Below are 16,893 nucleotides of genomic sequence, written 5' to 3'. Positions count from 1 at the left end.
CCAAAACACATACAAAAAAAATGGTTTCTTACAGCCTTGTAGAAATATTGCGGACTATGTCTATGCTTTGTCTGTTTGACTAAGAGCACCTCCTTGCAACCACGTCAACGGGCCAGAGCCTGAATGGAGAGTATGATTGCCCTGGCATAGCTGCACAGGAAATACAGGAGAACAAGTCCCAGCTTTATGCATCCACCCAAAGCCCTGGAATTGCTCCCAGCGCGCGCACTCGCAGTTTTCTTAAATATCCTCGTAACTGCAGCAAAGATGGATGGCCATTTTCCCGTGCCTTGGCCATGGAGGTCTGGTTAGTCAGGCTGAGAGGGTATTGAGTTCATTTGTTCCGTGCCTTTGCCTCGGCTCCTCAGCAACAGACAGCATGAAACACATCCATTTATTCAGCACCAGCATGGCAGAGAGGAAATGTATGGTTGCCTCTGGTGAGCACCACAGAGGCCCCCTGGACATCTACACAACACTGGCAAACAGCCAGCGTGGCCCGGAGAGTGGAGATCGTAAGGCCACCCCCAAGGCCATGACAGCGCTGCGGCTGGCGCCAAAGCAATCGCTTTGGACAAGCAGAGCTTTGAACAACCGACTAAAAGAACCTCTGCTGGTTTTGATGTCCTGAGACATTAGCACATAACATTTACATCGCCCTCAGACAAAAGGAGTGTGAAGACGTGCACTGGAGAGGAGATCAAACGGTGAAGATCCACCTCCTCCAGACAGAGAAAACACAGATGGGATAAAGATCAGTGTCTGTGCCGTGTTGACAGTCGGACCACATTGATGCTGTTATCAGCCGGTCATCAGTGCTTTGGTCTTACAGAAAATGTCCTTTATGTGTGGAATAAAAGAGTATTTCGTGGTCTGTGAGCTATAAACCAGCAGATGTGTGACCAGTGATCGGCCTCTTCTGGCCTCCTTTGTCAAGTTCCAATCTTCTTAATTTGTTAGCCAATAGAAAATAATAGAAGATTTGACTTAATTGTATGAAATGTCCTTCAGTAGATTAGTACAGAACTTAGGTTCTCCTTTGCTTAACTCAATGTGAATGCTGGGATGACATGATTAACATTCAGTGGCCTTTTAAAAGCCTTGCGTTGGAACATACGCAGTAGAAACTCAGTCTCTCGTTTTTAAATCTTGATCTTCACTTCTTTAGGAAACAGAATCATTTTTGGGTGTTCCTGTGGAACGTTTGACAGATGATTTAAGAAGGCACTTCATAAGCCGAGTTCTTCACTCCCAACCGGGGTGTCAAATATTATCTTTCCCTCCCATTGTTCGCAATCTAATCAGCTGAAGTGAATGCTCACTGGTCCCCCACCCTGATCCAATGAAACTGATAAAAATGGATCCAAATGTTGGAGATGAAGGGGTGAACTGGCTTTTTCCTAGCGCTCAGCTCCAGTTAAGCAGGACGCTGCTAGGTTGTCATAGCATCTGTGTAATAAAGAGCTATTTTCATAGGCAGCTGGAGGTGTACGCTCACACTGGAAGAGGGGAAAATAAAAAACGTTGGCCCGCCCTTGGTCGGGTGCTCTTACTGGGTGTTTTCGACAGTCTGGTTTCTCGGTGGTGGATGGTTGACTTCTAATTGCAAGAAGAGAGATCGGTTTTAAACCAAGACTTGACATAAAAATGCTATCAACAATCTAAATCATTGTCCTTGTTTGTAAACAAAGGCTTTATTATGTTTTTTATGGCCTTGCTGCAAAGGGTGTCAGCTTTGTAAACTGTGGATTTAGCTTGCATCATCTCTTTGAGTCATTTTCCTTTGTGTGTTCATTTTGGTATCACTTTCTGGTGAATGTTGTACAATAAAGTTTACAGTCCCGCCTCAGCATTTGGCGCAGTTAAAATACGTTTTATCATGACGTGTCTCCGCGGTGGCATGCATCTCATTTATCTGTTTGTTTCCTCACAGCTCCCTCGTTGCTAGTCTTGTGCTTTGGGTCTCGTATTTTTCCCCCCGAGTGTTTGTTGGCTTCCAATTCTTTTGTTTGAAAAGAGCCCTCTGAAAGGCAATAAACATGATGTACTCTTTGTTGTCCCCCTTTGAGAAAACAACTTCTCCCTTAAGAAGCCTGAAAATCTGTCTTGGGATCGGTTTTAAGGTCCAGTCCCTGTAGAGTTGGCCCGTTGCGTAGGTGAACGAGACGGTGGCTTAAGGCCCCGTGACTACCCAGGGGGCCCCCACGTGCTGTAATGGATTCACATTTTTTGTTCAGGATTTTCTTCCTGCATGTTGCATCTGGCGGCGGATCATGTTTACAGGCTTTCAATAATGATTTATCTTTTGTGGGAGTAAAAAAAACAGTTTGGGAGGGTTTGGGGGTATCGTCCCCATTCGATTTTATTTTACAGTTTTACAGTTTGATCGCCAACTTTTTGTAACAAAATGTGAAACTTATGGTTTAATACTGTTGCTGGATACATTTTTAAGCAGTTTCTTGCATAATCTGCCCTATTGTTAGCACTGAAGTAACAGCCTACAGCCAAACAAGCTCAAAGTAACGGCACGGGACAAAATAAATCCTTTAAATTGTTTATCGGTCAGCAGCAGCAAAATGTCTTTTGGGCAAGCAGAGCTGTCCGAGTGAGGTGAATTACTTACCCTGTTCTTCACAGGTTGCTCGCATTACCGTCACATTATATCAACAAACCCAGAGCATGATTATGTAAGGTAGGCCTGCAGTACGAGCTGAGAAGACCTCGGTCTCTGATAGATTACGCCCGCCTCATAAAAATAGAACAATTTGATTGACTGATGAATCTAACATTGACAGTACTGTGGACCTGCTGAGTCCAGAGTGATTTGTGCCTGGAATAAAATAGTTTTATTTTGGAGTGTCCTGTTGTCTAAATCTTCATAAATGTAACATGTGGTTTTTTGTATGATGATGTAAATGCATAGAGCTGTTGGAATGGGGCTAATCAACAAGCATTAAACCAATTCTCTATTTAAAGAACAGCATCAAAACAATAACCAGCAATAAGCTCAACGAGATAAATGATAAATGCTGTTAAATAATCCATAAATACTTGACTTAATAAGTATTTTATTTTGTTATTATTTATTCATGTATTACTTTATTTATTGAGCTTGACAGCATTCTTGTCATGTTCTGTGTCCCCTGGATGTGGGCCCCCAGCGGGGAAAAAACCCCTGCCTAGGACCGAAGAAAGGCTAGGGCCGGCTCTGCAACTCTGTGTTGACTCGTCCCAGTTTAATGTGGTTATGAGCCAGGACTAAGGCTCTGAGGTCTGTGCTTCCCAAGCACTGAACCACTTGACATGGAAAGATGTCCTGCCCTACCAAACATATTAACCAAAAAATATTTTCCCTGTCTCGGGAGCCAGATCAGAAACCAAATCTTTTGTGGTGCTCGTGAAAGCAGCATATGATATTTTTGCCATTCCCCTCGGGTGGGTGTGATGACCAAACCGTGTTGAATAGTGGAAAAATATCAGTCCTCCCACCCCCCCCCCCCCCCCCCCCTCTCTTTCTGAAACATAGGTATTTTTCATCTTTTACTCCTTCATAGTTATTTAGCAGTGGTGGGAGTTTTGAATAGCGGGCTGTGTTGCCACTGATTGTCGATTATTTCATTGGCTGGAGAGAAAAGTAGGTCAGAAACCGAAGGGACTGCAGCCAACATGATTCTCTTCCTGGATGCTGGTATTCCTGCAAGGAGACTTGGTCAATGCCAGCCTGTCAGTCACTGCATTGTGTCTGTGACCATGACCAAACTCGGCACAATGCTGGCATCCACACGCATGTGTATTCAGGCCTATTGCAGGGATAAAGATGGGCCCATTGGGAATTGTACAGTTCAAATAGTTTTTCCCGGCAGGAATTTGACATTGAGAGTCGCACAGACTTTATTTTCCTGTCTGACTGCACCATAGGGCATGCGCACATGCAGAAGGAATGACTTTGTTAATGCTTTTGTGTCGCTTGAAAGTTGATCTCCCTCCAACTCATTCAGTCAGAGGGTGACGTCTGTTTTCTGACCCCTTTTTTAGCAAATTGGGTCAAACCGACACATGGACGCAGTGGGGAAAATCAAGTCCAGTGGGTCTCCGTTTGGGGGCGCACAGGGATGGGGGCTCCTGGCTCCTGTTGCCACAGCAACAGGCTGCAGGTCTGCAGAAACACAGCTTGCCCAGAGGAAGGCAGCGGAGTCTGCGATGAAGGTGTGGAGAAGATTGATGAGGCCTCGGCTACCTGAGAAAGGCCCGCTGCTGCTGCACTCCTGACAGTGAAGGACTCCAGACTGTCGAGAGAAACTCCTGCCAGAAGAAACATTTTAGTTTTTTAGGTGTTTTTTTTTTTTTCATGTTTGGGGCTATTACGAAAGGAAATACGGTGATGCGAGGTGATCCGACAGCTGTGCTTCCTATTTTTGTCTGCGATGGAAAATTCAGGGGTTTAGTGAAGGTTTAGGCACAGAAATTCAAACTCCACCCACGCACTGAACTAGCTGATTCCATGAGTAGTCCAGTGTCTCCTGGTTCTTGAACAGTGCTGATGAGGAGATGCATACAGTTGATACAAAACCCAAGGGACCGACCGTCTGAACTTTGACTGTACGGCTCAGCTCTGGAAACAGTATAACAACTACTGCCAGTGCAGGACGACTGGATGTGTGTGAAAGCTGATATGTAGACTGTCCAGCAAAAAAACTTCTGTCAGGCGGAGAAATCGTCTCCCATGGAATTGCTTTTCACATTGCATCCCAAATTCGAGGTATCCCTTGAAACGAAACAGATACATCCACCTCATAGCTTGTGTGAGGTTAATTGCAGAGAGAGATTGCAGAGGCAGATCATGTCTCCTTATTCTTTCTCTTAAGAAAAAGTTTCAATTATGTCATGTACAATTCGTTCTGGCATCCCTTCTTTTTAAGCCTGTCTACATTTCCTGGGGATTGGATTGGATTCTAATATTTTCCGAGATAGCTCATTCTTATTGTGCATGTGACATAATTCAACACACAGCCCATCTGGATGCTATTAGCGAGGCCATTCTCTTTCCCCCAGCACCCTGGAGAAGTGGACTGGTCTTTATATGCGGATGAAATGTCAAACTCACTCAGTACGCCCATTTCGCTTCGCACCCCTTCAAACTCGTTGACCCACTGTTTTTTTTTGTTTTTTTTTAAAGAAGCATTGACATAATTTTCAACTTCCATCATATCTGCAGAGCAGAAAAAAACACCCAAATAAACAGAGTAAAGTCAGGCAGCTGTGTTGTGAGACAGAAAATGTGAGTCAACTCACATTTGAGTTGTTACAACAACGGAGCCAGAGTAGTCTTTTGCCTTTTCCAGCTGACTTCTTCTCTTGACAGAATAACTAAATGCACTGGTGAATCAAGCCTAAACGGTTGGTGAAAATCTCTCCTCCAAAAGATTGTTTGTCAGGAGGAAAGTGTGTTGATGTCATTTGGATCAGCGCTGAGCGTTTCTGCAGTGCTGGAGTGGGATCTAGGGAAGGGGGTGTGGCATAAGGGAAGGCATGAGGTTACTGAAAAGCTCAAAGGTCTCTTGAAATTGAAATCTCATGTGCAAAGTAAAAAAAAAAGAAAAAAAAAGTTAATTCTCTCACCTCCGTACAAGAATGACATCTGTGCACGATTAAATTCAAAGCCATGGATATTACAGGCCAAAATAACATGATTATTGGACACTGACCATATACCTCATTTCAAGAGACATAACTCCTCAATTCGAAGCTGACAAAACCAGTTTTCCTCACCCTTTAAGCAGACATGCCTCTGCAGTAAGAGGCTGTATTGTGTCAATATATGCACACAAGGTGGCAGTGTGAGGGAGATCACAACCAAAGGCAGTAAGGGAGAGAAAATGGAGTGCTTGGACCTGAGAGCTCCCGGCAAGTATGAGAGGTTCGATCCCCTGAGCCCCAGCCAAAGCCCAGTTCCTAATGGCGTCATAGAAATAGGAAGCGTCTGAGCACCTACCAGGCCTCCAGCTGCACGGACAGATGGGAAGTTTAATGTGATGGTTCAAACATGGAGCGGAGGAAATGTGGCCTATTTTCACTTCCCATAATCCCAAATGGTGTTGAGCCCTAAAAGTTGATGTTGGCTTATTCCGTTCGAGTGGCGGACAGACGGACAGACGGACTGACAGACGGACTGACAGACGGCGATGCGTGGTCTGGAGGTTGACGCAGAGGGAACAAAGGCTGGGCCCGTGAGCTCTCCCTCAGCGTTGAACGCTTTCCTGTCGGAGCTATTCGTCTGACACTGATGGAGCAGAGCACACATCTCTCCACTGCTCTCCACATTTGGAAAAGACAGCAGAGGAAAGAGCAAAGCCATGTAGACACATAGAAACTCCACTCCACAGTTCTTGTGCTCTCTACTGTCTATCTTCACACACACACACACACACAGACACACACACACACATATAAAATGTGCGTTTAAATGCAGTTTCTTCCTTCTCACATGACCTTTAGAAGCAGGGCTGTCCATGTCTCTGTATAGTTTAACGATATCTCCCAGGGAGCAGCGAGCCAGCTTTCCATACACGTGTCTCCTGTTTCCCTGTAAATACTAGCCAGAATAGCTGGCATGAATGACTTGTTGTTTGGGAGGATTTACCTCAGTCTGTCACTGCAGGGGGATTCAGGAAAGCCACTAAACAACAGGCATCAAAGACTGTGAATCAGTGTCACACAAGCAGAGCTGTGTGTGTGTGTGTGTGTGTGTGTGTGTGTGTGTGTGTGTGTGTGTGTGTGTGTGTGTGTGTGTGTGTGTGTGTGTGTGTGTGTGTGTGTGTGTGTGTGTGTGTGTGTGTGTGTGTGTGTGTGTCTGTCTGTCTGTGTGTGTGTGTGTGTGTGTGTGCGTGTGCGTGTGTGTGTGTGTGCATGTGTGAGCAGGGCTGTTTTCTACCAGGCCATAACCCAGAACGACAACCATTTTCTCAAAGGCTTAGATGCTGAAGATAGGCCAATTTACCCCTAGTGGTCAAATACTCTTAAGGTCGGAAGCACGATTCCCTTCATACATCCATGCAAAATGTAGCTGTTTCTTCAAACAGGTTCAACTTTTAAATGTTGTTTTTACATTGCTATAGCCTTGTATGAATAGTTTTACATCACCAAGAGATACCTTTCACCACTTATAGTAGTATGAGACAGCCACTTAGCTAGTTTTTTCTCTGACGGCGTGTGTGCCATCACACTACAGTAGCTGAAACGCAACAGAGCTAATCATGGTTGAGTTGTCATCATCACATCATCACACATCTCTCACATGGAAACTGCAGCTCCAGTCAACCGCCCCGGTGATGTCTCCCCGCCCCATCCGCCCCGTGATGAGCCGGCAGGAGGGCAGCTTTGTGTGTCATTCTAGCAGAGGCTAGCATGTGCTAAAGAGGAACTGCTGATTTGATTTCAAATACCAACTCATGGGTTTCTACACATCAAACTACACTACTATGGAACTGCTGAAAAATGACACATGTACACACAGAGAAACACACGCGAGCATCACGTGCAAGGAACACACGTAAGTATCTAATGCAAGCATGACGCATGCATCACTCGCAAGCAACACACGCATGCACCACACGCAAGCAACAAATGCAGGCACTCACCAGAATTACATTATTTGTCCTAAGTTGTAAGCTGTATATGGACTGATTCTCTCTGCATAGATGTGCATTTCTAATGAAAGCTCAAATAAAGAAAAGTCGTGGTAAACACTTTCAAGTGTGAATGGTGTTTAATTCAGGGTCTAAAAATGAGATGGGGTTGGGGACACAGAAAGGGCCAGGAATGTTGGGCAAAGCTCATGCTGAAAACACTGAGGAGGGGGAAAATAATCTCACTTTTCTGTTTTCTTAAATCAGACAATCTGTTCACGTCCCGACTGCAGAGAAATTCTTCGTCACTCTGTGCAGTTAAACTTCTCAGCACAAATGAGATGAACAGATCAAATATTAACAGCAAAGAGCAAAGACTGCAGAGGTCAGAATTAAACAGCAGACTGTGTGGGGGGTGCTCTCCATCTTGTGCAATGGTACAGATTCATTCGATTCCTTTAAGACACAGCAACCATGACACCAACAATGATTCCAATGGCAAGGCACAAAGATGAACAAGCACATCTTGGCACAGCTACAGGTTTGGCAATTGGCTGGCACAGGCAATAATTTATGAATGGTACAGAATGAAGATGAAAAGAGCCCAGACTCAGTCCGGAGGGCAAAAGTGGTTTAAAACACAACACTTTGGTGTCAAATATACACAACCTAAAGTTGAAAACAATGTGTGCGATCATTCTTGGTTATGGAGCGTCTCCCATGAATACCTCGGAGCATGTTCAAGCCCAAACTCATGTGCGATGCACAATTTTACAATCATGTATTGGAGTAGTAAAATATAAAACCCACCACGAATATGAAAACAACAAATAATATAAAAAAAACAACAGAAAGACATAGAGAGTAATGTATATTTATACAAAACATATTTATAAAAATGTATAAAAATGTTCTACGAATGCTAAAAAGGACACTTAGTCATGCACTTGTTACATTTAATCTGTGAGCAAATTATTTGCTTAAACCTGAATTATAATCTTCAAGTGATCCTTCAACATATCCCTGCACAAACCGTCTTCATAATAAATGAGGCTCCCAATACTTATTATGTCCTTTGTTATTTATCTACTTGATTGATTATTTTTTACCCAACAATCTGTTCTACCCAAGCTGGACCAAGTATGCATCAAACTGTAATTTAATACTGACATCCTAATATCACCATATCCTTGTTTGGTACAAGGTCAAGAATTCATTTTCCTCTCTTTTCTAGCAAGTGTGTGACCCAGATTGGAGGTTGGAGGTCTGACAAGTGTAAGACACAACCACACCTAGAATGTCTCTGCAAACAAATATGGTCTACGCTGACGCACATGGGCACATTCCATCACTTTTTCCAGTTTTTTGGTCTTTACAACTGACTTGTGCAAAAAGTAACTCCCCGTCGATGAAATCGTAATTTCAGCTTGTTGTACGGAGTGGAAACTGTACACCAGGGTGAAAGTTAGCCGTGCATCATACCTTTCACCAAGACCAATTCCAAACATTTTGCTCTTTACGAGCAAACTTTACATGTACATCTCACAAATAGTAAATCTTAAAACACCTTCTCCAAGTCCTCGTTCTCAGGAACCTCAAGTCTTAACGATTTAGCAGATTGTCGTTGAGCGGGTAATGTCTTGTCCGTCCTCTCGAACTGTGGGAATGACCATTGGCACGCTTTAATGGCAACAGCCAGGTAAAGTTGATTGAGTTCATTCTTTGTGTGCGGATATGCAGATATGTCCAGAACCGTGAGGCTGCAAAGTGACAAAATGGCGGTGGTCATGATAAGAAAAATCACAAAAGAAACGAGATCTTGCTGTCTGGATGCTGGTTGTTTGCTTTGTGGTTGAAGCCTGACAAAAGCATGGATTCTCTGTTAGTCTGTCCAAACAGAGATGTGGTGTTGTGATGCAGAATGGTATTGTATTGGCGTGGCCACATGGACAAGCATACTGTAGCTGGTTCTGAGGGGAAACAAGAGCAGTCTGAGGAGGGACATATGCATGTCCTGTCTCACTTCATGTTCCACTGAATCAGTTCCAGGAAGCAGAGCTTCTGCGCTCCATTCACAACAGCCGCTCTACAGAGAAGGGCGTGGCGGTGGACGGTCAGGGGGAGGGGCTCTTCCAGGGGGAGGGGCTTGTGGGAGTGGAGGCAAGGATCCAGTCGGCGATGCAGGAGGTGAGGGAGGACCCACAGGCGGGGGGAGATATAATGTGGTCGGAGGCAGGGCCCGGGTTGGTGGCGGGGTGTAGGGCGGGGGTGTAGTCGGAGGGGGGGTGGAGCAAGGGGAGGGGGTGGAGCAAGGGGGGGGAGTGGAGGGCAGCGGGGGGAGGGTGGAGGATGGTGATGCTGGAGGACTGTGAGAGGGAGGGGGCAGAATGGTCTGGAGGGGGGGTGGCGTGCTGCCATCTTGCGGCAGGGTGTAGATAGGCGTGGAGTATTGCCTGAACGCTGGGTAGCGGGGCGGAGGGTTTGATTTGACCCGGGTGAAGTTTATGCAACGACCCTGCAGAGAAAGGACAACATAAACAGTTATCGAGGGAAGAAAGACCTCTTCAAATTATGGAATCAAATTTGTACTGTATATGACTCAATGTCAAATATACAAAAGTATATTTATAATCACATATGTAACTAAGCACACATATAAATAAGCAAATATAATGAATCATAGTATATACAGCTTATACAATTGTGCTGAAATCAGTTGAATACAATCTGCATTACCAGTAAGCCTCAACAGATGAACACCCAAAAAAGTGTTATACAGTTAATTTTTGTTAGAATTCCAATGTTGCCAAAGGGGTGACCACACTATCCACTCGAGGGAACATAATACAATATTTTGTGGAACAATGCAGGTGAATTCTCAATTCACATAAAAATGCCTCCTGTTATACGAAGCTACATATTAACAAACTAATTGCTTTACCAGTTGTTCAGAGAAGGCGGTTTTTATAACACATTCTTTACTGTTTGCTGCTTCCAACATACATAACTCACAACCCACACTATTCATACTGTGATCGAGAATAAAATAATAGGTTTGACATGATTAAACTAATTTCTGCTTAGAATCTCATGCATGCAATTTTAAAGATCGGTGCATCGAATAACAAAAAAAAACATTCTGATCTCTGATTTACGCTCCGCAATCTAAAGTTAGATCCTGGTTCACCATGATTCTCCTACTGATTTCTGCACCCCAAATGGTGTAACTTTTTAGTCAAGGAAACCCATCACATTACTTATCCTTTGCTGTTGATTCAGTACCTAACATGGCTGTGGTAATATTAAGGAAACTATTAAAGACGCCCATACTTGAGCTCTTTAATTGCAACCAGAGGAGCCTTGTTTACCCACAATGCTTGAGGGGCAATGCTAAAGTCCTGGGCAGTCCAGGGCTCCTGTTAGTTAGTTAAGCTTTATGAAGACGAGGCTTTGCTCCCACACTTCATTACCTCATTCAAGGCTTGGCCTGTTGATCTAACAAAAATACAAGCAAAGTAACCACCAAATCTTTCTTCAGTTCTAAGTAGTTCGGTAATTCTAATACGCGAGAAAGGAACCTCCTCTCCAAAGAGACAAAGGGGGAAATGTAGGCAATGTATCTGACTTGTGGAGCACCTGGGAATAAAGCCAGCAGTTCTCCACATGCTGGTTCATTTTCCAGCCGCCAGGCCATATTGCAACTCTCTATTTCACGATTGCATTCTTTTCATTGCGCTTTGCCTGTTGCATAACCCGTCTCCTCTATGTCCCTTCGTGCTGAGGGTGCTTTGTCTTCCCTCTGCATTGGTCCTCATGAAGCCCACCCACACCTCCTCCTCTTTCATCTTGGCCGTGTCGCTTGGTTGTTAGCATAAAACTAATGGGCATAGTAGGCGGCTGAGCCAGGAAGCTCATTAAGCCTCGACAAAGTTTACTTCGCCAGGCTTTGATGTTCCCAAGCATCCCACCGCTCTCCACGCAAGACGCCATAGCTCCCTCGTCCTCAGGCCCGCCTGGTTCCCCCTTTTACCCCGTCACCACATCTACACTGAAGGAAATGTTTGTTTGTTTCGCAGAGATTCAATTCAACTTTGTAGCGGGGACTTTGTCTCGGTACACAACTCACAAGACAGAGTCAAAGAAAACTGGGTCAGATTCTGCAGCTGAATGTTTTGTTCCTGGCTCTCGTCCAGTGATGGACGTGATCCCTGCAAGTTGCTGACTGCGCACTTGTTTTCAGGCCCCGGTGTGAGGAGTCCACATGGGCTTCGGTTTAACCCCCAGCGGAGAGGAAGTGAGGGATCAGAGTCATATGGAGCTTTAACCCCTAGAGTACAGGAAGTCCTCTGTCTGCATGCTAGTTCCTACCCTAAGGCCATTACCACAACTTTCAACACTAGCTTGATATATTCCCAACCGAACCCCCCCCCCCCCCCCTTCCAAAAAGTTCCAAGTGAGATGGAAGGGCTCCCTAGTCTCCCATGGCGCCCAGAGGATGAGAGAGAGAGCCAGGGAGAGAGAGAGGGAGAGAGAGAGAGAGAGCAAGGGAGATAGAGAGAGATAGAGAGAGAGACAGAGAGACAGAGGGAGAGAAAGAGATAGATAGAGAGAGAGAGAGAAAGAGAAAGAGAGAGGGAGAAAAAGAGAGAGAGAGAGAGAGAGGCTGCATCCAGTTTTGTGACGACTTTTCCAGCCATCGTCGAATCTCAGCCTTTGGCAGGCCGACTTGTCAAATCACTACACACTTACCCAGCATCCTTTTCTGTCTGAATTGACTTTATTGCAAACATCTGCGTTGTTTGTGCGGCATTTTATCTTGCCTCAAAACCTCACTTTGACGAAAGGGTTCTTCCCACCCACCGCCCAAAGCCAAGGCTAGTCAAGCACAAGGCTAACAGTGGAACGATGCCAAACTATGGCTTTTTGTTCAAAGCAAGTGGGGTGTAGTTATTGGAGTTTATGCAGCGCATTTTCAGAGCCATAAATGACAACACCCTTTGCATTCGCCCATAAGATTAAATGTTAACAATCTTTGCTTTAGTTTACACAAAACCTCTTAAAGTACAAGCGTGTTTAAAAACTCCTTATTCTGTCCTTGGGAGAGTTTTTCTGTGGAAAGGCTTCTCCTCTGGCCAAGTACCAGCTGATTTCCATCACTAAATCCTGGCTTCAGTTTTCTGGAAGCTTCAGAATATCTCACGCAGTTGCTTAGATTCTGATCAAAAATTATTTGGTGTCCCATGGTTTTCATCATAGTCAGATTACTTAATTGAAACATTCTAGCGCAAGCTGTGGTCTATCCCCTTTGTCTGCTATTGTTTTGCTTCCTCACCCTCAAATCCAAAATAAGTAACGCACACATACTAGTCATAACAACGGCATGTACGTAGAAACGAATCAGACGAAAATAGTCGACAAGGCGCACTCTGCGTTACCAGCAGCCCCTCCACGGAAACGTTTTGTGAACTTGTTGCCTATGGATATGGGGCTGTGTGTCGCCCAGGGTCCACCAAGAAAGGTCAGACATCTCACATTTTCCTTGTGGGAAACCGCAGCGTGAGTCACGATAAGTTCAATCAACTAGAGACACGGAAGACCAGCGTGAACCCGTGACCATGCCAGGGATGAGCTTCGTTTCACCTCTCATGAGAGATGGGTTCCACACAGCCTGACCCAGCACAGCTGCATGGAAGGGCACACATGCATGTTGCCATGCGTAAAAAAAAACGTGTCGTGTTAAACATGCTTCGCCCAGTACGTCTACAGGGGACATAGTTCATACTCAATAAACATATTTCCTGCTGTAACATGTTTGGCGCATGGACAGTGGCTTGTACACAACAGCAGTTGGTGATGGGACCACTTCTCTTTGCCATTTACACCACTTCGCTGGGCCCTATCATCCGCTCGCATGGTTTTTCCTATCATTGCTATGCCGATGATACTCAACTGTTTCTGTCTTTCCCTCCTGAGGACACCACTGTCTCGGCGCGGATCTCGGACTGTCTTGCTGATATATCCACATGGATGAAAAACCACCACCTTCAGCTGAACCTGGCCAAAACGGAACTGATGGTCTTTCCAGCCAAACAGGCCATCCACCACAACATCAGCATCAATATTGACTCCTTGTCTCTTGTTCCATCCAAAACAGCAGGAAACCTCGGGGTCATTATTGATGACCAACTGACTTTCACGGACCACATTGCCTCTGTCTCTAGGTCCTGCCGCTTTGCGCTATTCAACATCCGCAAAATCAGGCCGTACCTAACCCAGTATGCCACCCAGCTGCTGGTGCAAACCTTGGTGAATTCCCGCCTTGATTACTGCAACGCCCTCCTAACGGGCCTGCCGGCTTGCGTGGTGAAACCACTACAAATGATCCAGAATGCGGCGGCGCGTCTGGTGTTCAACCAACCGAAGAGGGCACACGTCACCCCGCTTCTTATTGACCTCCACTGGCTGCCTGTAGCGGCTCGCATTAAGTTCAAGTCACTTATGCTTGCCTACAGAGTGCTTGATGGTTCTGCTCCCACCTACCTAAATGCTCTTGTAAGGGCAAATGTTACACCCAGGATGCTGCGCTCTTCTAGTGAGCGTCGTTTGGCACTGCCGTCTGTGCAAGTACGGCAGTCCAGACTATTCTCATTTGTAGTTCCACGTTGGTGGAATTAACTACCCAGCACTACCAGAGCAGGGGCGTCCCTCTCTACCTTTAAGAAGCTTTTGAAGACCCAACTCTTCAGAGAGCACTTCCCGTCCTAACTGGCACTTCGACTAGTGCGTAACTTGCAATTACAGCAGTTACATTTCTGCACTTCTTTCTTTCTTTTTTATTTCACTTTGTTATATTTCTTATGTAAAGTAGTATTTATTTATTGTAACACCAGGTTCTATTGCTCGTAGCTTGAATATTCTCTCCCTTGTACGCCGCTTTGGACAAAAGCGTCTGCTAAATGACTAAATGTAAATGTAAATGTAAGCAGTTGGGATTTCCATCTCTGGGCTGTTTTTGTTTTTCCTAGAGAGAGGTGGTGCATTGGTGGGGTGTAGCGGTTCCTAGAACATGCCTGGAGGACTTGTGGCATGCGTCTCCGATGGCCTGTAACCTGCAGTGAGGATGCTCGCACAGTGGGGTGCCCGTTTTAGGGTTTGACTTAAAGGTACATTCCACGAGTCTGGTGAAAGGTTGTTGATATTTCATCTCATCACATTTGAACCTTCCCTTCCGTGTGTTCCTGAAGCAACATGTTTATCGACTGGAATAACGGATGGCTAAGCCAGTCAAAGCCACTTTGTTTCCCTTTTAAAGACGACGTGGAGTTTTTGTGAGTGCACACACCAGCTAGAGGAAAATGATTAGCATTTAGCTGAAAAAAAGAGTAATGGATTATAATCAAGGACTGCTCCTTTTAGGATGGAGTGACACCTTTGGAGGTGGTTATTCTTAAAGGGAAAGTGTTAACCATTTCCTTTCATTTCTATGCTGCCCCCTCAGATAAACGTTTTGCCTCCTCAGTTTTTGCCTGGTAAATGTACATAAATTACAAACTTGCCAGTGAAAATGTGAGGTAATAATGCTTATACGAAATATAAACAGACGGGACGTTTGTGTTTTAACCAAGATAAATCAGTAACGGAACTATATTCCTTATCGCTATTGCATATGTCCTTGTCTAATGCAAGTCACAAAACCTGACTGCCTACTCCCATTAGACAGTGTGGGGGAAACTTCTGTTTTCTGTAAGGTTCTGTTCACCTAATAATTTAGCTGATGTTAAATGATAAACGATTTATAAAAAAATATTCTTGTATTGCCACTGCTTGGGTAGCAATCATGTTTTGGTGAAGGCTCTGACTTGCTGCATAGGCCTATAGGCTATGCAAGAAATATGGTATCTAGCTAGCAACAGTAAACAATGCATTTCTGTGGCCCTTTCTGTCTCAGAATGCTTGAAAAGTGTGCATTAAAAAGCCATGACGGTTATTTTTATCTCCAGCTAAACTTCAGTGGCCTATTCTTTCTTTAGTTTAATGTCTTTGGCTCTTTAGTTTCACTTGTAAGATCGCTTAGCAGGACAGTCTGAGATCAGTTTAGTGTCAAACATGATCGTGTTGCGAAGTTGCAACAGTTGCAACTGCAACCTACACTATGCCAGAGGTGCAGGATTTGGACATTATCTATTCATGTTCAATTCATGCGCCACCCTACATGTCCAGCTGTCCATTCCAGTAACAGTTCAACTGATTTGAGGACATTGCCATTCGTTTGTCAACTTAGGTATAGCCTACATTATAGGCCTATACATTATAATCGGCTTTGTTCTGTAAATGGAACTGTATTTAACGGATGTGGGTTGTTTGTCACAAAATACTGGTTTTCAGTCTCGTACGATCTTTTTGTAAATTGCAAATACAAGTTTGACTTTCCCCACGGTTCTCCCGTTATGTCCATCCTCGCTGCATCACTCACACCAGTCTGATACTAGAAAATGTTGGCCCCCTTGCAAATCTCATCTGTGTGGATTAGATCATCACAATACTGCCTTCCAACTTCAGTAGACCGGCTAACGATGCCTCTGAAAGGTAACAGGGTTATTTTATTTGGATGATTCAGTCTTACCTTGTCTCCTGGTTGCGGTCTCATGACTGACACACGGTCGTAGCCTTTCCTCAGCAGAACCCACAGAGCGTCCAGCTTGCCCTGCAAAAAAAGGGAAAACGTATGCTGTGACATGTTTTGACATATCTTTAATCATTCGCTGTTACCTATCTTACAATCGTATCGGTTTGTCCTTTTTAAATTATAGTCTGAAAAACATTCAGATTTGGAAACCATTGGAGCATGTTTGTGAGTCCACTGATGTGGCTGCATCTGAAGTTACCACGCAAAAAAGTGATGGCACGTCAGGGGCTCAGTTCCCAGAGAGCGTAAGTTATAATTAGATAATGAATGAGTGCACTTTTCATGAAGGCAATTTTTAGCATTATATCATCGTCTTAGCTTTGTATAATAATTGGTCCAGTATGTATATAGCCTGTGCTAAGTGCAACTATAACATGACTGGAGGTTTTTCTTAGCACCCTGAGCTCCAGGACATACATATCTCCATCATCCTCAATCATCTTCAGTCATCTGCTGCTTTCAAACATCATGCAATTTGTACATAGCCACCTCTCTGTGATGCACTTCCTTAACCTCTCTGGAAGAAAAATCTTCAGGCAGCCACCCAACAGTGTCAGATTAAATCATGGCTTGGCCATCGGC

At 44.6% G+C, this 16,893-nt stretch overlaps 1 protein-coding gene across 1 annotated transcript in view; it reads right to left on the bottom strand.

Moving 5' to 3' along the window:
* Positions 1–7,746: 7,746 nt before the first annotated feature.
* antxr1a (ANTXR cell adhesion molecule 1a) overlaps positions 7,747–16,893 on the bottom strand; it is a 36,696-nt gene continuing 27,549 nt past the window's right edge. Inside the window, exons 17-18 of the mRNA XM_031570237.2 lie at positions 16,249–16,329; positions 7,747–10,140 (exon numbers count right to left, since the gene is read on the bottom strand). Of these exons, the coding sequence (XP_031426097.1) occupies positions 9,712–10,140; positions 16,249–16,329 (510 nt within the window). The 3' untranslated portion in view covers positions 7,747–9,711. The remainder of the gene's footprint in view (positions 10,141–16,248; positions 16,330–16,893) is intronic.

This window comes from Clupea harengus, chromosome 7, assembly GCF_900700415.2.
Source record: "Clupea harengus chromosome 7, Ch_v2.0.2, whole genome shotgun sequence".
Classification (NCBI taxonomy): domain Eukaryota; kingdom Metazoa; phylum Chordata; class Actinopteri; order Clupeiformes; family Clupeidae; genus Clupea; species Clupea harengus.
Note: the sequence above shows the minus strand (reverse complement) of the source record. Positions and strands in the feature narration are given on the sequence as shown.